At 42.5% G+C, this 22,832-nt stretch overlaps 2 protein-coding genes across 3 annotated transcripts; one reads left to right on the forward strand and one right to left on the reverse strand.

The window, feature by feature from the left end:
• The first annotated feature begins 348 nt into the window (after nt 1–348).
• Nucleotides 349–9,330, forward strand: klhl22 (kelch-like family member 22). Of its 2 annotated transcripts, none has more exons than XM_062383981.1 (7): nt 349–1,161; nt 2,208–2,373; nt 2,454–2,765; nt 2,889–3,298; nt 4,090–4,282; nt 4,436–4,669; nt 5,680–9,330. In XM_062383981.1, exons 1-7 carry the CDS (start codon nt 890–892, stop codon nt 6,019–6,021), a joined length of 1,929 nt encoding a protein of 642 aa, XP_062239965.1. In that variant the 5' UTR covers nt 349–889; the 3' UTR covers nt 6,022–9,330. The 2 variants fall into 2 exon arrangements, with proteins under 2 accessions (XP_062239965.1, XP_062239955.1); XM_062383971.1 differs by having other exon boundaries at nt 350–1,161; nt 2,454–2,777.
• A 211-nt stretch (nt 9,331–9,541) lies between these two features.
• LOC133949919 (oocyte zinc finger protein XlCOF6.1-like) lies at nt 9,542–21,026 on the reverse strand. The gene is given in 2 exon segments (XM_062384005.1): nt 9,542–9,926; nt 19,470–21,026. Coding segments are annotated over 2 exon segments (1,341 nt in total). The 5' UTR covers nt 20,471–21,026; the 3' UTR covers nt 9,542–9,586.
• Nucleotides 21,027–22,832: the final 1,806 nt, after the last annotated feature.

Below are 22,832 nucleotides of genomic sequence, written 5' to 3' on the forward strand. Positions count from 1 at the left end.
CGTTCCCAGCGTCTACATGCATCATTGTGATGCAGCTCTCGTACAGAATAAAGATTGTGCACACACTGTGTAGTCATGACACGTTTATGGCACATTTAGAGACGAATTATGAAAACAAACTACAAAAATGAAGAGTAAAATGCTAAATTAAACTTTATTATATGAAGGTTGCAACTGTAATATTCAGGAAATAGTATTTTGCCAGAACTCCCATGCCCTATGATAAGTTATATAACCTATTATTCACTCACTAATAACTTAATAACTCTTAACTATAACACATAGTATCTGACTGGCTCGTTCTTGGAGAGGAGGCTGGTCTACAGGAGCACGGCGACCAATAGTCGTTGAGCTCACGGCCTGACATCAAAAGGTAAACAGACTTGTTTTGATCTGTCAAAACCCAACCGGGCCCCTGAGCCGCTGATGTGACTGAACGGATCAGTGTCACTGTGTCAAGCTGTGGTGGTCGGACGGTTTGTTTCCCGGCGACCACGAGGTTAAGTCCCTGCAGTTGTTTAGTGTCTGGGTTTAAGGAACAACTCGCTCTTTTTATAGCCTCACATAAGCTAACTGGCTAACAGCTGTTAGCCTCCTAGCGCTAACGTCCCAAGTTCACATTAGCTGACGGCTTAGCGGCGTATTGGCACCTAGCAGGAGGTCAACTGGAGGATAAATATATGTTACTTTACAGTCTCACGTCTTTATTATAGGTCTGTGTGTTAAGCTGAGGTGTGGAAGTAGCTGTGAACGTGACGGTTCATTGTGAAGGGAGCGTGTCCACCGAGCTTTATCCGCTAACTGCCCTGATCCTCCTGTTACCTGTGGCAGTAGCAGCGATGGTGATGTGGGTGTCATGGGTCTCTGAAGAGGATGAGAGAACCTGAGGATGGTGTCCGCTCCGGAGAGAGAGAGACACGCGATGAAGCCTGAACACCAGTGTCTTGCCATGGCTGAGGATGGAGAGCTGTGTCCAGTGGGAGAAGGCGCTGGGTCATCGGGCCGACAGACCTACAGGAGTGCAGCCCATTTCCGCAGCCTGCTGGACGGCCTGCTGGCACTCAGGCAGGGGGGCATCCTGTTCGATGTGGTGCTGCTGGTGGAGGGTCGACCCATCCAAGCCCACCGTATCCTGTTGGCAGCCTCCTGCGACTACTTTAGGTAAGTATGACCCCCAGCAGGATGCAGAGTTGCTTTTTTAATCTCATAATTGGTGTCACATCATCTGCAAGACCCTCCACATCCCCTCACTCATGCACGTGGACACGAGTCAAAACTCACTTTGGACAAATGTGCAGCTATAACAGCACAGGAAGAACAAGCTGCACTCACATGAAAGCCAATTACCGTGGCCAAACGGCCAGAGTCCTCCTGGCAACTAAATATATCACAAGTCAAGCAGTTTGACACAATTACTTTTACTTTATTACAGTCCTACATCTACATACACAAAAATACTCAATTTAATAAGTGAGTGCAGGTGTCCCCGACCCCACGTCACAAGAGTTGGTGAAGAGTCCAGTTAGGAATAAAGTTCTGCTCTCGCTCATCATCCCCCGCAGCTTATCAACGATGTCATATGATCAGCAGTCATCGTCAATTGACTCTTTTGTTTGCGTTTCCTTGTGCTTTCCTTGTCTGCTTACGTCAAGACATAATTGATCTTTCCAGAAATCTGTGTGAGGTCCACAAACACACAACCTTCAGTATACTGTGTGTTTGTGACATAGAGTGGTGATGCAGGTGTATTGACTGTGAAGGGGTCAGTATATCAGTTTGTACTTTACACTGTCTTGTAGTCTACCGTGCAGGGAGGAAGAAAGATGCTTCTCTTGCATTGTGCAGCTAAACCAGAGCCCTACTTGTAGGTAGGCCTGAAATCCCATTATGTTGCTAAAAGTAGGTAGAGACAAGGCAGGGTGTGCTTTCACAGTATCCTGGTCAATGTGCCTGTTTACCAGTAATAAAAACCGTAGTTCAATTCTGTCAACATAGATTTGATTGAGGGGGTTTCCCCGCTGTATTTATTACACAGTTTCTAGTACATAATGATAGGACATAATGATAGAACATTTGCAGGGAAAGCAGTATTTCGTATATTTCAAAAAGAGGTCATTAGAACAGGCATTTATCGTCACTGTGCCACCAGATTGATTCAACATAACCATACCATAACAACAACAACATAACACTCTCCCCTCCACCAGGGGTATGTTTGCTCGAGGCCTTCGGGAGTCGCAGCAAAAGGAGATAGCAATTCATGGAGTCTCCTACATGGCCATGAAAAAAATACTTGACTACATCTACACCTCAGAGATTGAGCTGGACCTGGAGAGTGTTCAGGAAGTCCTGAACGCTGCCACACTCGTACAGGTGAGATAGTTGTTGCTCTTTTTTGCTAAATTATGTTTTTTTTATTTGTCGGCTGACCTTTGTTCTTTTGTGATTCGTAGCTTGAGAATGTCATCGGCTTCTGCTGTGATTTCCTCTTCTCCTGGCTGGATGAGGGCAACATTTTAGAGGTGCATCATCTCGCCGATCTGTATGGACTGCAGCAGCTTAACGACCGGGTCCACTCCTACATCCTCAGGAACATTCAGACTCTGTCTCGCACCGACGTGTACCGACAGCTCCCCCAAGACATAGTGTTCAGAGCACTGAGCAGCAACGAGCTTCAGGTAAACAGTGAAAACGAGGTGTACGAGGCGGCTCTGCACTACCACTACAGCCCCGAGCAGGTGGAAACTGACCAGGTGTACTTGCAGGTCAGTCCCAAGGTGTGTCTGTGTTTTATACTCTCTTCTCCATCTCAATCAGATACAAAGTCTTTGCTGTGCAGGAAAGTTATTAATAACAGTTGCTTCTTTTGCTATTTCTATGAACTTAAGGACAATCTCAGGATGGTTGATGCCGTGCGTTTCTGCCTGATTGAGAAACAAATATTGCAGAGACTCTACGGCAGACTGAACCAGTGTCCGCTGAAGGACTTCGTTTCAGCTGCCTTGCATTACCATGAGCAGGTGATCTGGCAACCCGTCCTGCAGACTCCTCTCACCCAGCCGCGATCCACCTTCCATTGTATCCTCGGTTTCGGCGGGATGTTCACCTCCGGCTCCCTCACAGACAACGAGCACCTGTTTCAGGTGTTCCACCCGAGCTGGGGGGAGTGGAGGGCTCTCACTGCAGCATCTGCGCCGCGAATGTCCAACCAGGGCATCGCTGTGATCAACAACTTTGTTTATCTTATTGGCGGAGACAAGAACACTAGTGGATTTCGTGCAGAGACTCGATGCTGGAGGTAAGATCCCTTCAGAATATCTGCTTACTTCAGACGGACACAGATCAGATTGTTTCATATTGTAAACTTTTCAAGTCTACAACAAGTAGTTCTTTTCATCAATCATTTAATTGTAACTTCGTAGTTTTTGCTGAAATGTCTCTCTTAGGACGCAGTGCTGGAAGGCGGAGCCAAGGCATGCCGACTCAACCCCCCCATGAATTCTATTAACCATCCTATTGTAGAAACTATGCCTCATTTTAACTGTTTCTTTGACCAACTCATTTGAAAATTGAAAAAAAATTATATTTTGTCACTGCTCTGAAGTTTTCAATTATGTCATATGAATTTCATCAGCTGGTGTTTTCACGGATATGTCGAATTTCCATTTTTTTTATCAGCTCCTGAAAATATGTTTGGATCTACATTTTGTTTTTAGGGCTGAGGTCCAAACCTTTTAACTGACTTTGGAAGTCACAGTTGAGAAAACAATCGTAGCCGCTCTTGAGCTCTTAATTGTGTTACTAGCAGATGTGTAAAGTGCTCAGAAAAACTATTTACGTTGGACATTTATAAATCCATGAAATTCCATCTCCTGATGAAGATCATATGATCCGATTAAAAGCCCGGAGGAGCTACTAAACAGACTTCGTTCTAATCCCTGCAGCTAAATGTAACTCATCTGATTTTATTTCTTCCAATAGACTTTTCATTTTCATTGTTAATTTTATTCGATATCTACTTTGCGCACAGATTTGTTGCCCATTGATTGAATTTCTAGAGTCATATTTCTTTCTGTCCGTTCTTCCCAGATACGACCCCCGTCACAACACCTGGTGTTCCATCCAGCCACTGCAGCAGCAGCATGCTGACCACTGCGTGTGTGTGGTGGGCGACCATATCTACGCCATCGGAGGGCGGGACTACAGTAACGAACTGGACTTAGTGGAGCGCTATGACCCGCACACCAACAAGTGGGAGTTTGTGTCACCTCTAAAAAGAGAGGTATGAGAGGAAATAATAACAGCATGTAATACTTGTACCATCCACATGATGCTGCTACACACCCTGATATCTGGTGATAGGACTGTCCTGCTGTTGACCAGGTATTATCCATTCCTTAAAATCTCTTTAATACAAGTCTAACCTTCTCTTTAGGTGTATGCGCATGCTGGAGCAGTGGCAGGCGGAAAGATTTATATAACCTGTGGCCGCAGAGGTGGGGCTTACCTCAAAGAGACGTACTGCTTTGACCCTGAGGCAAATCACTGGACGCCATGTGCGGAGGGGCCGGTAGAGCGGGCCTGGCACGGCATGGCAGCTGTGAACGGACGCGTTTATGTCATAGGGGGAAGCAATGATGAGCGTGGATATCGGCGTGATGTCCTGAAGGTACGATGTCACAAGTGATTAATGGTGTTAACACTGCTCACTGAAGGCAGTGTGTCACACATTAACCTCACAGTCTTTCACACAATTTCTGATTTAATAATGCACTCCAGTATTTCGTTATTAAGCTTTACACAGAAATTATCCTTGAATTATTCAATTTTTTTATTTTTGCAGTTCAAGATATTTTATGATCTGTTGAGGGCAAAGTTATTTTACATTCTGTTGAAAGCTTTGATGAGTTAAAAGTGTAACTTCACCCCATGTTTCAAATTTACCGTCTCTCCCTGGAAATTCAAAAGTGTGCTATAGAACGCAGTGTTGGAAGGCGGGGCTACGATTGGGAGTTGGGGCTAAGACACCCCCTCCACCCACACACGGACACACACACACACACACACTCACACATCGCTCTCTCCCACGCACAGTGGTCTTACATAAGATACAACCCTGAAAGGTCCAAGATGGTTTGAAAACAGAGGTGGTGTTATGAGCCACGTACAAGATTTATCCATAAATTTGGTATGTGATATCAAAACCAGCATTAATGTGTTTCAACAACAAAAGTCACATACTTTTATTTACAACTCAAACCTCTTAAATGTGCAGTATCTCTGTAGAAGCCTGTTGATCTAATGAATTAAATTACTAGTATTACAGTGTTGTTTGTCATTGAAACCCTATCTTCAAAGTAAAGCAGTGTAGACTACTGGTTATGCAATAATATGGTGGCACAGTATATGGAGAGAGGTATAGAGTTTTACAGGGAGCTGTTACATGTTGTAAATGTTATTCTATGGAGATTTATCCATAAATTTGGTAATATAAATTTGGTGATATCAAAACCAGCATTAATGTGTTTCAACAACAAAAGTCACATCCTTTTATTTACAACTCAAACCTCTTAAATGTGCAGTATCTCTGTAGAAGCCTGTTGATCTAATGAATTAAATTACTAGTATTACAGTGTTGAATACACTGCATTAATTTATGCCCCCCCCCCTTCTCCTCAGGTTGCATGCTTTGAGCCCTCTGCCAACTCTTGGTCTTTAATGACCCCTCTCCCTGCTGGACACGGAGAACCCGGCGTTGCTGTGCTGGACAGTTACATCTACATCCTTGGTGGACGCTCTCACGACAGGAGTAACAGGATGAAATATGTTCACGTGTACAACACCAACGCAGACGAGTGGGAGAACGACACAGAGTTTAAGGAGCGTGTCTCGGGCATGGCAGCCTGCGTGGTGCTCATGCCCCCTAATGTGATCGCCCAGGGCCGGAGCTGGGAGCAGCGCACCAAGGCTTCATGGGAAGACGTGGACAACGACAACTCAGAGGAGTCTAGTGAGGACTGAAGCAGCTGTGTTGAACTGAATGTCTGGCCACTCATGATGCACTTTTTAAAACAAATACAGCATGGTGAGTGTGAAGTGCTTTGAGGATGTTGTTGTGGCAGCGGTTATAACAGCATCATGTCCTTTTTGCATGTTGACCACTTTGAGTGCCTCTGAACCAAAGTGTCATTCAGGATCTTTGCACATTTATTGTTACATCTCAGCTACAACCTTAGCCCCTGTTCAGAACTGGTATTAACATCTGTCCTGAGAGAACCGATCACTGGTGGACAGGTCTAACACCCGGGCCACACTGGGTGCTGATCATAGAAGACTTGAGATGTAATAAATCAACAGAAAATAACTAACATGCCTGGATACGGCTCCTGTGGTGTCCTCCAAGTGTCCGCTTTTGGGCTTTTGAGCTTGTTGTGTACATGTTGAGTTCATTTTCATGTTTCAGTGAACTTTCCCTGTGAAACCAGGTCTGAGGCTCCATTCACGACTGGTATTAACATGTGCTTTTTGTGATCAATCTCAAATACACGTGTGAACACACTCAGATCGGATATAGATCCGATCCCATCAGACCACATTTGGAGTGGTCTGGGCCACATGTGTCAACATTATTTTAGCAGCGTGAACAAGATTGTGTCTCTTCTCGTCGGTTCGTTTGGGACCTCTGGTTTCTGTATATCTCTCGTAGGACAGGGGCAGCATCTCGATCGGTCAGGTTCAGCCACATGTGGGGCCACATTTGAATGCCAGGTGTGTACGCACACACACACGGATCAAACAAACCAAATGTTAATACCAGGTGTGCACACGGCCTGAATCCCACTATGACCATGAAACCTTGCCCGCTCAAATGCTAATGCAACAGTTTTTGGCCGATCCCTCAATTTTTCACTGTAGCTGTTTCAGTGTTGTTTGTCATTGAAACCCTATCTTCAAAGTAAAGCAGTGTAGACTACTGGTTATGCAATAATATGGTGGCACAGTATATGGAGTGAGGTATAGAGTTTTACAGGGAGCTGTTACATGTTGTAAATGTTATTCTCAAGCTAGTCAAATTTCTGTGAAGTCAATTATTTAAGTACGATTTAGTTCTTGTTTCCAGCCTAGAAGCTACTGGTTGATGCTATGGTGGAGTTATCTTCACCTCCAAAATACAGAATAATATTTAATGCATTTTAACACTGTGCCTTTTTTTTCTGCTGTAACACAGGAGTCTCTGTTGTGAAGTTTTTATTTATATCTTTACCAGTGTCTGATTAGATGGAGATGAGCCTCAGATAGTGTGCCTCGGAAGTGATTTTTAACTGGATGATGAAGCACTGGTGCTGGAGGATGAAAAGCCCAACATCTAATATGTTGCCACGTCTCTAGGTTAATTATAAATTAAGTCCTTATGTGTGTGTGATGTAAACCTAAACATTATCTTAATAGGTTGTTTCTGTTTCCATTGAACTTCCTTACTGTGTGTTATTCCATGGCAGAATCCGAAGAGTAGTAGAATATTAGAATTTGTCAATTTGACCTCTGCTCCGATGTTTCTGTTTGTTGCCTCAGTTCACGGTTAACATTATTAGGGTTATGATTATAGTCAGATGTGTTAAATTACACTTTCCTCACTATGCACCTTTTGTTTCTGTCACTGAAAATCCTCCAGGAACAAGTGGAGTCTCATTATTTTTTTCTCATAGGTTCAGAGTTATGTCTTAAGAAGGAAAACAATGTGTTGGTACTTGCCATCACACAAAAAATGCAAAATTGGTACTCAAGATAACGTTTCAAATTTAATTAAAGAGCTAAAATATGTTTTGATATTAAATCCAGTTCGATTTATTGGACTGGTTGAGTGAGTTTGTTTATTTCGTGTGATACTATATTAAACAAGTGTCACCGAATTGAGAGGTTGAATGGAGAAGCTAAATGACTCAGCAGGTTGAATAGCAAATAGGAAAAAGGGAGAGTGATCCATTAATTCATTCAGATACTTATTTCTCCTATTAAGATGCATTTTCAAATGTTTTTTCAGATCACAAAAAATATTGAAATAAATAATACAATCAAACCTGATGTGACCACTGATATATAATCCTCATTTAAACAGACAACACCACTGCTCAGTTTCTTTTCATAGATGTCTTGAAAATAAGATATTTCATCATAATTATCATTCTCCTAGAGTTTGCAACTACAAATTAAGGGAACATATTGTTTCATCAACAAAGGCACTGGAAAAAAAACACTTCTGAGCTTTACTCTTCTTGAAGCTGTGCCTAACAAGAGACACTAAACGGCACAAAGTAAATACTTATTTCAAAGTTTTGAGAACAAAACTAAAAGACAACGAGACCCCTGGAACTAGTTTACATTGACCGATCTATCATGACCAGAAAAACTAAAAAGTTCTCAAGGGGCATTATGAAAAACACAACAGTTAGCCCGCCATTTTGCATTTGGTGGCCATTTTGGCCATATTCCCAATTTCTACTTTCAGGTACTTGTACCAGTGCTTATATCAGATCAACTTCAAATTGAGATGAAAACAAAAATAATTAAACATTAAAATGACAATTTAAAGGACGGCAGAGCAGCACTGAACGTGCCCGATCACATGCATTTTGAAGAGTGGCATGCGTTTTACGCACTGTGGCAAGGATAAACGCTTCACTTCCTTTGTCCGTCACGGGATGTCCATCCTTGCCTGCTAATTGCTCATTCGATTAAATATGTTTGTTTTGATTTACTGCCCTATGATCTATGTTTTAAATACAAGCATATCAAAATAATTATCTTAAATTTTATTGGGGACATGACAGCCATCTCTACATTTTACAATCCTGCTGTTTCACACTTACCGTCATTCATGTAAATGAGGGCTCCTCCGTCATCGCTGCTTCACTGTCCGTGTGTGTGAGTGTAAGGCTGCGTTCCAGACGACTTGTGTCAGATATTCTGACCTGAAATTGCCCAGTTCTGACATTACGTAAAACGTTAACCAACATGTCTGACTGTGAGAAGCTGATTAATTTGTCTCGTGATGAGACAATTCAACTGTAGCCAGTGGAGCTACCATTCGCACAGAAACTAAGAGGAGGAGGGCGACGACATTATCTTTTAATTCAACTTTTATTCTTGGAAATACATTCAATCTATAACTAAGAACACACACTGTCATTGAATCTCACGAACCAAGAAACCATTGCTCTAAAACAAACATATTTAATCATATGCACTAATTAAGAACACACATTAATACTGTGTGAGGAACACACTTTAACCTTAAAATGACATGAAGGACATTATGAAAAAGAGATACATTATGTAGAAATAAGTAGAAAAACAATATGTTTTAAAAAAAAACCTTGTTGTTATTCAATGAGTTTCTAAGGACATAAAAACTGTTAATAGTGTATTTTAAGCAGTGAACTATGAATATGTATTATATGAATATCTGATGATAAATATTAATGAATTCTTTTGTTGCAAAGGTTGCAACTTGAATTACTTTTCTCCTTTGTGAATCCTCATGTCTCGTACAATGGGACTGAATCTTAAATCTTTTACCATACTAAGATCAACTAAACTGTTTCTCTCCTGTATGACTCCTCATATGTGTATTTAGATTGCTCCTTACGGTAAATCTTTTACTACACTCAGAGCAACTAAACGGTTTCTCTCCTGTATGAGTCCTAATATGTTTATTTAGACTGCCCCTTTCGGTAAATCTTTTACTACACTCAGAGCAACTAAACGGTTTCTCTCCTGTATGATGCCTCATATGTAAATTTAGATTCCACTTTTTGTTAAATCTTTTACCACACTCAGAGCAAGTAAACGGTTTCTCTCCTGTATGAATCATCATATGTCTATTTAGAGAGCACTTTTGGTTAACTCTTTTATCACACTCAGAGCAACTTAACAATTTTTTTCCTGTCTTACAACCCATATCACTTAGAGGCTGTTTGTTATTTCTTGTATTTAAACCAGTCTGAGGTTCCCTGATTTCCATCCAATCATCCTCACTGTGTTCAGTGTCAGAAGAGTCTTCAGTCTTGTCCTCAGGACCTGGTTGTAAATGTCCATCGGGACCTGAGTTCCTGGCTGGTTGTGGTCCTCCACAGTCTGCTCTGTTCTCCCTCGTCTCACTCGGATGAAGCTTTGACGATTTAAGTTTCTCTTTATCTTCTTTACTCTTCACAGCGAGAGGAGTCAATCTGAACTTGATATCAGCCTCCTCCAGTCCTTGAAGCTGCTGTCCATCCTGATTGGGCCAAGGTTCCTCCTGTTCCTCTTTAATATGCGGGGGCTCTGGGTCCTCCTGGTCCACAAGGGTCTCCACTGCTGCTCCTCAGGGGGAACCTCTTCTTTATACACCATCAGTTGCTGGACAGCTGGAGGACACACTGAAACACAAATACACTTCATGATATATGTCATTTCAGAGTTTCCTGAAGTGTTTTGAAAAACTTGTGTTGTGTCGTTTAATGTCGACTGTTGTGATTTTTGAACGATCACATTCAGGAAGTAGAGATGTTGAGGTCGTTTATGGTTGGTGTTATGACGCAGCTCGTAAAGGAAGTAGCATACACCAGAGCGTTTCTGGTAAAAAAGTTTTTCATTTTGAGACCAAATAAACCAATTAAGTCACTAACAGAGGAATGTGTCCAGACTTTATTATTCAGGTGAGACGTGGAGTAGCCAGAAACAGGAAGTGGCATATTATATTAACTCCGCTGCTCGAGCTGATGGTAGCTAAAATTAGCCTGTGAGCGGTTCCTCCAGATTTGTGCAAGTTCACACCTCTCATGAACTAGTTCAAAGTTCAGTTCATACAAGTAAACATGAATAGTTCACGTTCATAGTTCACCATTTAAATTCTGAACTAGTTCATAGTTCAGTTCATTTCATGGTTTTAAGGTGGAAAGTGAGAATGAAAGACTTAACTTGTTAAAGAAAACCTTATCCATCACTACCCCTTGCCTTTACTGTCGGAATCTTTATCAGACAATGTGTAAAAATCCCTCTTTTACGTGCCATCTGTATATGAGACCGAGAGCTGTTGAGTTGCAGGTATGGCCTACCCCTTTAAGGAAAGATTGTAGTGTGTGACGTAGTGCACCTGGGTATTGTGGGAAAAGCAAGGAGCAATATCCTGGGCTGAGCGATGAGGCTGATACGGAAGTGTAAAAAGCTGCAGTTCACTGGGTGGCCACTTGAGGCTGGCTCCAAGAAACAGAAAGTCCCATTGACTCCCATGTTAAAAGGCCCAACTTTAGAGCAGAATTAAACCTGTTTACAGCATTGTACAACTTTTGGTTTTAGTCTCATCGTGAGGTTCTTCCTTCATGACAACTCTGAGGGGGGTGAATTTTTTTCTAACTCCCCTTTTGCGATATTGAGGTTTGAAATTCACGTGACGTCACAGTCAGCGCGACGACTGCGACTAATAGCGTGCTGCCTGTTCGGCTCTATCGGAGCTAACAGCCTGACCCCCGGTCAGTGAACAACTCATGAGACCGAGGAGAGGCTTCCACACACACATATGATGAATAACACAGTTTGATGTTCTGCTTGTTCTCCTGACGGATAAGTTAAAGACGTCTGCACCCCCGTTACTGTGGTAAGTACAGTTTAGTATTTTATTTAGATGTGTTAAAAGTGATTCGCAGGTAAAGGGGTCTCTGTATCTGGGTTATTAGCTTAGTACCACTAGCCCTGAGGCAAAATACAAGCAGTAATGGCGATGCAAACCGGAGTTATTACCGACACACCGACATCAGCCGGTCGCCCAGCAGAGAGAAGCGTTACAGTTTGATGATGAATCTTTTAAACGGAGACAGGCGACTGTATGTGTCCGGAGAATAAGCTCCAGCCCGTAAGATATATAATGTTATGTAAAGTTGTTTCACTCGCCAAACCATTTCACTTGACTACGTTACACAGATTCTTATTCTGCAGAAACAGATTTACTGTGGTCAACTGAAACCTGAGTATTTAAAGTCATATCTGCATTTTAAGAGCAGCTGTGTAAAGTAGCATAACGTCTCCATACGCTCTTTATTCAGAGTATTGGTGTCGATGTGTTGTAACGTGTTACAGTGAAAAATAAACTTGTCTGCTACCTTCACTTTTTACATTGTTAATCTTAGGCAGTCTTCACTGAATTATAGTGTTAAAAAAAGATAAATTATAGGAAGTGTAACTTTACCAGAATAGACAGTCTCATAGAGAACCTAAGTAATAAACTTTTATTTTTACCATGTAAAAGTCTGTTAAGGAGTTAACCTAGCACATGTATGACTTTACATATCTGTGTATTTGTGTTGAATGTTCCTCTAGGATGTCCAACATGAGACACAACTGGATTCCAACCAGAGTGAATACTGAGTCTTCACTTCAACACTGACTCCAGGTACAGACCTGTTTTCATTACTTACAAACAATCAAAGCAAAGTATTGTACATAATGGATAAATAATATATGCAATACTTATAATGTGAAATAACTACATACTGTACATTCATTGTCTTGGTAGTGCACAGTTTAATCCAAAAGCATATTCAAATACATAGTTGAATATCCACAGAAAATATGGATACAAACTTTGTTCATAACTAACACTTCCTCTACAATAATGCTATACTTTTATGTTTCCTATCATTTTATTAGGGACGGACGAGCCTGAAGGACACAGCTGTGATGACCATGTTCTGTCTCTTATGGCAAAGAAGAAAAATAAAACACTGGGTTCTTATCTAAAGTGTATCAAATCAGAAAGCAAAAGATAAACATTGTTCTAATAAGTCTATTATCCATGACACTTAGCAATGAGGCAACTCTAAACAGTTGCAGGCCATCTTTAGTTAAGGGACGAAAACATGAAGCTGGTGCAGTCTTCCTCGTGTTGACCAGCCTGAAGCCTGAAGCTGCCGATCTCCACCATGTTGCTGCTGAAGACATCAGATGCTGCAGTGCTTCATCTAATGAGAAGAAGAATCTCACTGTTAAAGACTGTTTTGTGTTGTGTATGAAGCACCACAGATTTCGGACAGAACCGATGTTCTGCACACCGGGTTTGTACCCTCATGGTTAAATGCACATATTTTTAGTATTTTAATAAAAGTACTAAAAGAAATAAAAAATGTACAAATAGATATAAGGTCTTTCTACCTCATCTGTAATATTCAAGGTGATAATCTCTCACAGAGCTGTTGATGACAGTCCACATCAAGTCTCTCCACTTCCCTCAGTGTGAAAACATAATTACATAATTAATATGAGAACTGTCTAAACTGTCTAATTCACTCTTTAATTCCATAACAGGCTAAATAAACGAGGTGGCAATAGTAATGGTGGATATATCCGCCTTTATCAGAATATTTGTGAAACATTGTTACCATCACATGCAACTTAAACAGGCAGCTCATTGACATTAACTTATTCAAATAAAAAATCACAACTAAACACATGACTCTGTACATAACTTGCTTCAATCTGTTCATTAAACGTGTTCAATAAACGGTAACTTTTATAACAATTACATATTAAAATCCACTTAAGGCATGTTAGCTTATGATTATGATAATAGACAAAGCAATAGTTATTGTTGTATAGTTTCAAGGTTGATTACCTATAGTTCATGGCACAGATCGCGACCCTCCGGCTGGGCAGCGCTATCCGTTAGCACCGGTGGTTAAGGCCAATATATGCTTCTCCGTTTTGACGGACACGGACAGATAGGACCGCCTTCTCCAACGTGGAACGCCCTCTCCGTGCCTCTCCGCGGCTCCTCGGAGAGCTTTTCGTGCAGCTCTCCTTTTTCTAACTACACGTCGAAATGGCGGAGAGCCCACGGATAGCCCTTGGCTGTGATTGGTCCGCTAACGCCAGCATTTCGGAATGGAATCTTCCTGTTCCATTCCCTACATCACAATAAACCAAAATCACAACTACGACTCTATGATTAATGTGACAAGTGTGTTAAGCCAGCGGCGTTGTCCGGCTGACGGTGGCTGGTTAGAGCACTTACGGCATGTGTGTACGGTCACATACTGTTATAACGAACTTTCATAACGTGGCTAGCGGGCTAACCACCATGCTAACTGCGGTGGGAACAGCACAAAAACCCACTGACTTTAATCCCACGGCTCATGACACTGTTTCTCAAACACCGTCAGGTTAGAAGCAAACACTTTAGATCGATACTAACTAACGGTAGTAGTTAGTATCGGGTGTCCCTGCTGACTGTGTGGAAGCTGGGAGGAAGCTAGCTGCCTCGTGTAGCTTCAAGCTGTTGCAGCTGTTGAATTAGCAATGCAGTTTGGAAACAAGACCAGGGTACCGCTGAGTTAAGACACGATAACATAAGCATTATGACCCGCTGGGTGTCACTTTATTCAGCAAAAACTGTCGCGTCCTCAACATCCTTTTTCTGTAAGCTGCCATCGTTCACTGTGTGTGAGGAGCCGGGAGGACGTAAATAAACCAGCGTGGACTTCTTCTATATACCTCATGAGGTAGCCTTCTCTAAGCTCGACTTCAGTTGCGTCATCTACTGTTCTGGCGGTGAATTGTTTTCACAACAAAAAGGCTCGTAGAACTATAAATCAAAAAGGGTCCGTCCGCTCCGTCCGTCCGTCAGTCCGCAACGGACTCGGAGTAGCATACATTGGCCTTTAGCATGTCGCCGGTTAGCCGTAGGCTGAGCTAACCAGGCAAATAGACCTCTGCTGCCATCGCTCAGCTTTGAGTCGTCACTAGTGCTCCTCGTCCTTGCCCATTGATTGGTTATACAGGAACTAGGAGGAGTCAGCACCGGCAAGATGGCGATGGGGGAACGCCTCCTAGTAGCCTCATTCTCACTCTTCAGAAACCAATGGGTGACGTCACGGACCCTCCTTCCATTTATATATACAGTCTATGGAGAAAATACGCTAAAAGAGTGTGTATAACAAGAAGTGACGGACCACCTCCTCCTTATTCACGGAGCGGTCCGGACGGCTGGTTACCGGCCAGACAGCGAGCCAAGATAACCCGTGAGCTGAGAATCCAGACTACGGTTCAGAGCCGAGACACTGGCCAGAGAAGAAAACACTTGGAATATTTTGCTTGTTTGGTCTGCATATGTGTGCGATGAATCATGGGTAACGTAGTGCGAAGTGGAGTTAGTTGCTTTAGGTTAGGCTACATCGCGGACATTTCACGGGCACTGAGCAACGACATGGTGAAAGCATTCGATTTTGACAGCGTCTCTCCTCAGGAGAAAGTATTGAAATGTCCTGAGGGTCAGAGAAAAGGTAGGGGTGGGTCACGTGACAGTTCTCGGCAAATGGCTGTAGGGTTTTGTGGGATGGCAGGCTCTCATTGGCTGATGAGTTGGCGTATCAAGGGTCAATGAGGAAGGGGAGTGAAGAATACAGTGGTGGATGATAGGAAAGTCACGAACAACGAGGGTGTCGTGTTCGCTTGACTTTAATAAAGTTACACATAAAGAGAGAAGTTTCCTGTTGTCTATACGCGAGGACGCTATAATATGAATTATGAGTTGCGTTCAGTTCATCGTACTCAAAAAAGTGAACGTGTTCAATGAAACCGTTCTTTTACGTTCGTTCATGCACAGCACTGGGTTCCTCTAGCGAGTGACCTGCTCTGTGCAGCCGGACTACGGGCTGCATCACGGCATCGAGCAGCCTCCTCTGGCGGCAGAGGAGGCTGCAGCAGCAGGAAGTCTTCAGCGGCAGCGCTGATCCGCTCATGTACCGACACCCGCAGCAGCTGCACGGCGGACATGTTGCTCCTTTCTGCGCACTTTAAGTCTCAACCCACTGGAATCAGGATGTGAACAGGAGCCACTCCGTATCGCTCCTCCTCTGATAGTTGCTGGGCAAATCTTCAAATAAATAAGCCTTGACTCAGCTGACGCCTTATAAGAATATTGTTTCCCTGCTTTATCGGCTGTATGTTCTGTTTGTGTATATTGTGGCCACATACAAACCAATGTATGGTCACTGAGAGGTTCAATATAAATTTGATTAATGTGAACCTGTAGCAGGTCAGAGGAATTCAGCCATGTAGGCAGTCCTTTAAGTCTGGCCCAGGATGCATTCGGGTGCGCTCACACCTGTTCTTACTGCTGACCACTTTAGATGTGAGCACTCAGCACAAATGTTATATAATAATTTACTGAGAAATGTAAATACACTGATCATCTAGTCACCACTATGCTGATGGAGGGGTGGTTGAAGTGCTTGAGTCCACAAGACACTTCTGGAGTCCCAGAAGTAAACTTTGTAGCAGATGAATCCGATACAATTAAAGTCAATGGTGACCGAGACTTCTGTCGGCGTGTTCGTTTATCCCAAAGATGACATGAGTCTGGTCTAATTAGAGTATTTATTAAGAAACAATGATAAGTACAACAAGAACAACGTAGCTATAGGCAATCATGCACAGCCTCGGCTAAATCAGTTAGCAAGGGGTAGTAAATAATGCCCCCGGACAGAAGGCGTTTGATATAATTATAACAGTAGAAAGTAATGTGATTGGTTAAAAAATTGGAGGGGTTTCACAGCAAATCAATCTGGTTCTCCCTTTATGGTCCACAGCTGTAGTCACACGCCTCTTGTCCCGGAAACCAGGAAGTGACAAGAAGCCGCTCTCCGTAACCCTCCTATTCTAATCTGCTGGTTGCTAGGCAACCCTATCCAGACAGTCTGATATTGTGTCTCATAACTTAGCCTTGAGTAGAAAATTGTATGTTCCTGCTCCTTCGGCTGCACAAAATGAACCATAACAAAATCCCTCGGCTCTCTTATCAAGACAGGTGTGAGACTGACCAGCGTTTTTGACGCACATACGATTCTAGCTAATTCCAAATATTAAACACAAAGATCAAAAGGTTATTATTAATGATTTGTATAAAGGCCTCATATCTGGCCCAAGCGGCTCCTGCTTTCCCACCTCCTTTCTTATATAGAGTTTCAGTCAGACACAGACTTCAGCTAAAATTTTAATTCCTAACACTTCAGACGTATAAAACAACAGAAAAAAACTAACATTCCTGGATACGGCTCCTGTGGTGTCCTCCAAGTGTCCGCATTTGGGCTAAAGACATTTAGGCTTAAAACACGGTGTTATTTATAGAACATTATGTTTGTCGGGGCTTGTGGACACTTGGATGACAGCTTGTTGAGTAGATGTTGAGAGCATTTTCATGTTTCAGTGAACTTTCCCTACAAAACAAGGTCTGAGCCCCCATTCACACCTGGTGCTAACATGTGCTTCTTGTGATCGATCTCAAATGGAAAGCTCTAAATACGGGGGTGAACACACTCAGATCGGATATAGATCCGATCCCATCAGACCACATTTGGAGTGGTCTGGGCCACATGTGTCAACATTATTTTAGCAGCGTGAACACGATTGTGTCTCTTCTCGTCGGTTCGTTTGGGACCTCTGGATTCCGTCTATCTCGTAGGACAGGGGCAGCATCTCGGTTGGTCAGGTTCAGTCACATGTGGGGCCACATTTTAATGCCAGGTGTAAACGCACACACTCAGAGCTTTCCACCTATGATCAGATCAAACAAGCCACATGTTAATACCAGGTGGGCACGCGGCCTGAATCCCACTATGAATATGAAACCTTTCCTGTTCGAATACTAATGCGACAGTTTTTGGCCGACTCCCTCATTTTTCACTGTAGCTGTTTCATTGTCGTTTGTCATTGAAACCCTATCTTCAAAGTAAAGCAGTGTAGACTACTGGCTATGCAATAATATGGTGGCACAGTATATGGAGAGAGGTATAGAGTTTTACAGGCAGCTGTTACCTGTTGTAATGTTGTTCTTAAGCTAGTCAAATTTCTGTGAAGTCAATTATTCTAGTACGATTTAGTTCTCGTTTCCAGCCTAGAAGCTGCTGGTTGATGCTATGGGTGAGTTATCATCACCTCCGAAATACAGAATAATATTTAATGCATTTTAAGACTGTGCATTTTTTTTCTGCCTGAACACACGAGTCTCTGTTGTGAAGTTTTTATTTATATCTTTACCAGTGTCTGATTAGATGGAGATGAGCCTCAGATAGTGTGCCTCGGAAGTGATTTTTAACTGGATGATGAAGCACTGGTGCTACAGAATGAAAAGCCCAACTCCTAATATGTTGCCACGTCTCAAGGTTAATTATAAATGAAGTCCTTATGTGTGTGTGATGTAAACCTAAACATTATCTTAATAGGTTGTTTCTGTTTCCATTGATCTTCCTTAGTGTGTGTTATTCCATTGCAGAATCCGAAGAGTAGTATAATATTATAATTTGTTAATTTTACCTCTGCTCCAATGTTTCTGTTTGTTGCCTCAGTTCACGGTTAACATTATTAGTGTTATTATTATACTCAGATGTGTTAAATTACACTTTCCTCACTATGCACCTTTTGTTTCTGTACGGTCCTTTAAAAGGCTGGGACTCAGTTGCAGAAAAGAAGCACAGGAGACAGCAAATAAAGTATAAAAATAAAACGTTACTTTAACAGTCCATTCATGGATAAGGCACAAAATCCTAAATCGTAAATCCAGGTAGAGTCCAAAACCAGGTAGTCAAACACACAGAAGAAATTGCTGGAGCGCATGAACACACAATAGAGACAATGAGAATCTGGCAGAGGGTGAGTGGAAACACAGGTAATAAATAGGGAGTGCTTAAGGACAAACAAGGTACAGGTGTGTGGGGAAACCAACAGGAAGTAGAGCTAGACATAAGACACAAGAGCCCGGACAACAAAATAAAACAAGGCCCAAAGTGTCACTGAATTGAGAGGTTGAATGGAGAAGCTAAATGACTCAGCAGGTTGAATAGCAAATAGGAAAAAGGGAGAGTGATCCATTAATTCATTCAGTTACTTATTTCTCCTATTAAGATGCATTTTGAAATGGAAACCTGATCGGTACACATATAAATAATCCTCATTTAAACAGACACCACCACTGCTCAGTTTCTTTTCAGAGATGTCTTGAAAATAAGATATTTCATCATAATTATCATTTTCCTAGAGTTTGCAGCTACGAATTAAGGGAACATATTGTTTCAACAACAAAGGCACTGGAAAAGAAACACTGCTGAGCCTTAATCTTCTTGAAGCTGTGCCTAACAAGAGACACTATACGGCACAAAGTAAATATTTATTTCAAACTTTTGTGAACAAAAAATAAAATACAACGAGACTGGAACGCATTCACATTGACCGATCTGTCATGACCAGAAAAACAAAAAGGTCTCAAGGGGCATTATGAAAAACACAACAGTTAGCCCGCCATTTTGCATTTAGTGGACATTTTGGCCATGTTCCCTTTTTTTTCTTGTACCAGTGGTCACATCAGATCAACTTCAAATTGAGATGAAAACAAAAACAATTAAATATTAAAATTACAATTTATAGTACTCTTAAATATTTTACCACACTAAGATCAACTAAACGGTTCCTCTCCTGTATGACTCGTCATATGTGTATTTAGATGGCCTCTTCGGCTAAATCTTTTACCACACTCAGAGCAACCAAAAGGTTTCTCTCCTGTATGACTCCTCATATGTGCATTTATATTGCACTTTAGGTTAAACGTTTTACCACATTCAGAGCAACCAAACGGTTTCTCTCCTGTATGACTCCTCATATGTGTATTTAGATGGCCCCGGTGGCTAAATCCTTTACCACATTCAGAGCAACGAAATGGTTTCTCTCCTGTATGACTCCTCATGTGTGAATTTAGATTGCACCTGTGGTTAAATCCTTTACCACACTCAGAGCAACTAAATGGTTTCTCTCCTGTATGACTCCTCATGTGTGAATTTAGATTGCACCTGTGGTTAAATCGTTTACCACACTCAGAGCAACTAAACGGTTTCTCTCCTGTATGAATCATCATATGTCTATTTAGATTGCCCCTCAGGTTAAATATTTTACCACACTCAGAGCAACTAAACAATTTTTTTTCTGTCTTACGTCCCATTTCACTTAGTTTGTTATTTCTTGTATTTAAACCAGTCTGAGGTTCCCTGGTCTCCATCCAATCCTCACTGTGTTCAGTGTCAGAAGAATCTTCAGTCTTGTCCTCAGGACCTGGTTGTAAATGTCCAACAGGACCTGAGTTGCTGGATGGTTCTGGTCCTCCACAGTCCGCTCTGTTCTCCTTCGTCTCACTCAGATGAAGCTTTGAAGATTTAAGTTTCTCTTCATTTTCTTCACTCTTCACATCGACAGGAGTCAATGTGAACTTGATATCGGCCTCCTCCAGTCCTTGAAGCTGCTGTCCATCCTGATTGGTCCACGGTTCCTCCTGTTCCTCTTTAATGGCGGGGGGCTCTGGTTCCTCCTGGTCCACAAGGGGGCTCCATTGCTGCTCCTCTTCTTTATACACCATCAGTTGCTGGACAGCTGGAGGACACACTGAAACACAAATGTACATATATATATCTTTTCAGAGTTTCCTGAAGTGTTTTGAAAAACTTTTGTTGTGTCGTTTAATGTCGATTGCTGTGATTTTTGAACGATCACATTCAGGAAGTAGAGATGTTGAGGTAGTTTATGGTTGGTGTAACGACGCAGCTCGTAAAGGAAGTAGCATACAACAAAGGGTTTCTACAGTGGCCCGGAGAGCTCAACGAGCAGCAACTTAGGACACATGCAAGTTGACAAAACAAAAGCATAGTAAGAAAACTTCTTCATCAATTTCACAACACAACACACCACATTACAGAAACGCACAGCAAATAGATAGACGCGCTGCAAGTAGAGAAGAAACCACAATGGAAGTGTTTCCAGAGGACAGATAAAAGTGATGGACACTGCTGCCACAGGAGTGTGGGTGTATAGCAATCGCACAGGCTCCCGGGGCTCAGACCCTGCCCACTCGCTTTGAGAGACCCACAGGGAGATCTGAGCACGGATGATGGTCTGATCTAGAGACATGCTGTCTTCTCCTGTTAAACTAAATAAACAGTGCTAACAAGCAAGACCCTGTTTGTGAGGCCATGTATTGTCCATAGTGTGCAGGGGTTTGAAACCTTTACTATCAAAAGAGTCATTTTGCCCCTTTTTCTGAGTGAGTGGGTGGGGTCCAGGACCGGTACGTTCGCCACACACACACACACACACACACACACACACACACACACACACACACACACACGCCCGCTCCTGGTATTTCATGATTGCCTGATACGATGATGATTTTAAAAATAAATAAATAATATGAACACTGTACAGCCACTGCAGAGGGGCTGAAGTGCCGCGTGGGCCGAACCCTGTGTAGAACTGAATTTGTTTGATGTATTGGACGTTTATGTGTCTCCTGTGGCAGCAGTGTCCATCCCTTTTAGCTGTCCTCTGGAAACACTTCCGTTGTGGTTTCTCCTCTATTTGCAGGGCGTTTCTATATTTGTAATGTGTTGTGTTGTGGTTTGAAATTGATGAAGATGTTTTCTTATTTTGCTTGTGTTTTGTCAACTTGCATGTGTTTTCTTAGGCTGCTATTCGTTGAGCTCTCAGGGCCACTATAGGTTTTCGCATTAAATCCTCCAATAGGAGGACATTAGGAGAGAACAGTGTGGTTTATAGGTCTGAAAACTCTGGCAGCTGACAGTATGAGACACAACAAATTAAAAAGACACTTAGAAACATTAGACCCAGTCTAATAAATGTGTTCTTTTTGGTGGAGCTTTATCATGGTTGTAACAAAGTGATTATAATTTAATAAATGTTTTCTCTATTTTTGAAAAAGTACAGACTGATGGAGGAATGTAGTGATAAATGTAACCATAATAACTTAAATTAAGTTGAATATAAGCAAAATTGAAACAGATAAACAGAAATACATGTTGCATATTTTAATGTATCTGTTTCCTACCATCATTGTGTGGCAATCATTGTTAATAATTATTATGAGAAATAATTAACATTGACGTGATCAGGCTCTTCACATATATTATTATTATTATTAAAAGGAGATCTTTGCAACTTTGTTATTCAGGAAGTTTGTATCAAACAAGTAGCCCTTCGTACTACTCAGTACCTCTGAAGTAGCTCTCAGTTTCGCCACCCCCCCCCCCCCCCCCCCCCCCCACACACACCCTGAGCGACGCGAAGTCTTCCTGGGCGTAGGGGCGTGGCGGCGGTGCTGAAAAAAAAGGGGGGGGGGGGGTACGAAGCTAATATGCTATGATTTTACTGGTCTGGCCCACTTGAGATCAAAGTGTGCAATATGTGGCCCCATAACTCAAATTTGACACCCCTGCTCTAGCGACTGACCTGCTCTGTGCAGCCGGACTACGGGCTGCATCACAGCATCGAGCAGCCTCCTCTGGCGGCAGATCTCCCGCTCGGACCTTTCTGACTGCTCCAGTCTGTCTTCATACTCCGCCAAGGTTTCCTCAAGCCCCGCGAGGATCTCCTCCCCCGCCGCTGTGAGCCGCTCGGTGAGCAGCGCTCTCAGCGCCGGGACTTGAGCCTTTCCTCCTCCTTTCTCCACCTGCAGCAGGAAGTCTTCAGCGGCTGCGCTGATCCGCTCATGTACCGACACCCGCAGCAGCTGCACGGCGGACATGTTGCTCCTCTCTACGCACTTTAAGTCTCAACCCACTGGAATCAGGATGGGAACAGGAGCCTCTTCGTATCGCTCCTCCTCTGATAGTTGCTGGGCAAATCTTCAAATAAACAAGCCTTGACTCAGCTGACGCCTTATAAGAGTATTGTGTCCCTGCTTTATCGGCTGTATGTTCTGTTTGTGTAAACATTCCCATCCTCCAAACAAAACCACGCTTTTCTATCTT

Source organism: Platichthys flesus, chromosome 3 (genome assembly GCF_949316205.1).
Source record: "Platichthys flesus chromosome 3, fPlaFle2.1, whole genome shotgun sequence".
NCBI lineage: Eukaryota > Metazoa > Chordata > Actinopteri > Pleuronectiformes > Pleuronectidae > Platichthys > Platichthys flesus.

Coding starts and splice junctions, on each gene's coding strand:
- klhl22 (XM_062383971.1), top strand. CDS start 890: ATGGTGTCCGCTCCGGAGAGAGAGAGACACGCGATGAAGCCTGAACAC. Junction 3,299..4,089: donor GCAGAGACTCGATGCTGGAG/GTAAGATCCCTT, acceptor CGTTCTTCCCAG/ATACGACCCCCGTCACAACA. Junction 4,670..5,679: donor ATCGGCGTGATGTCCTGAAG/GTACGATGTCAC, acceptor CCTTCTCCTCAG/GTTGCATGCTTTGAGCCCTC.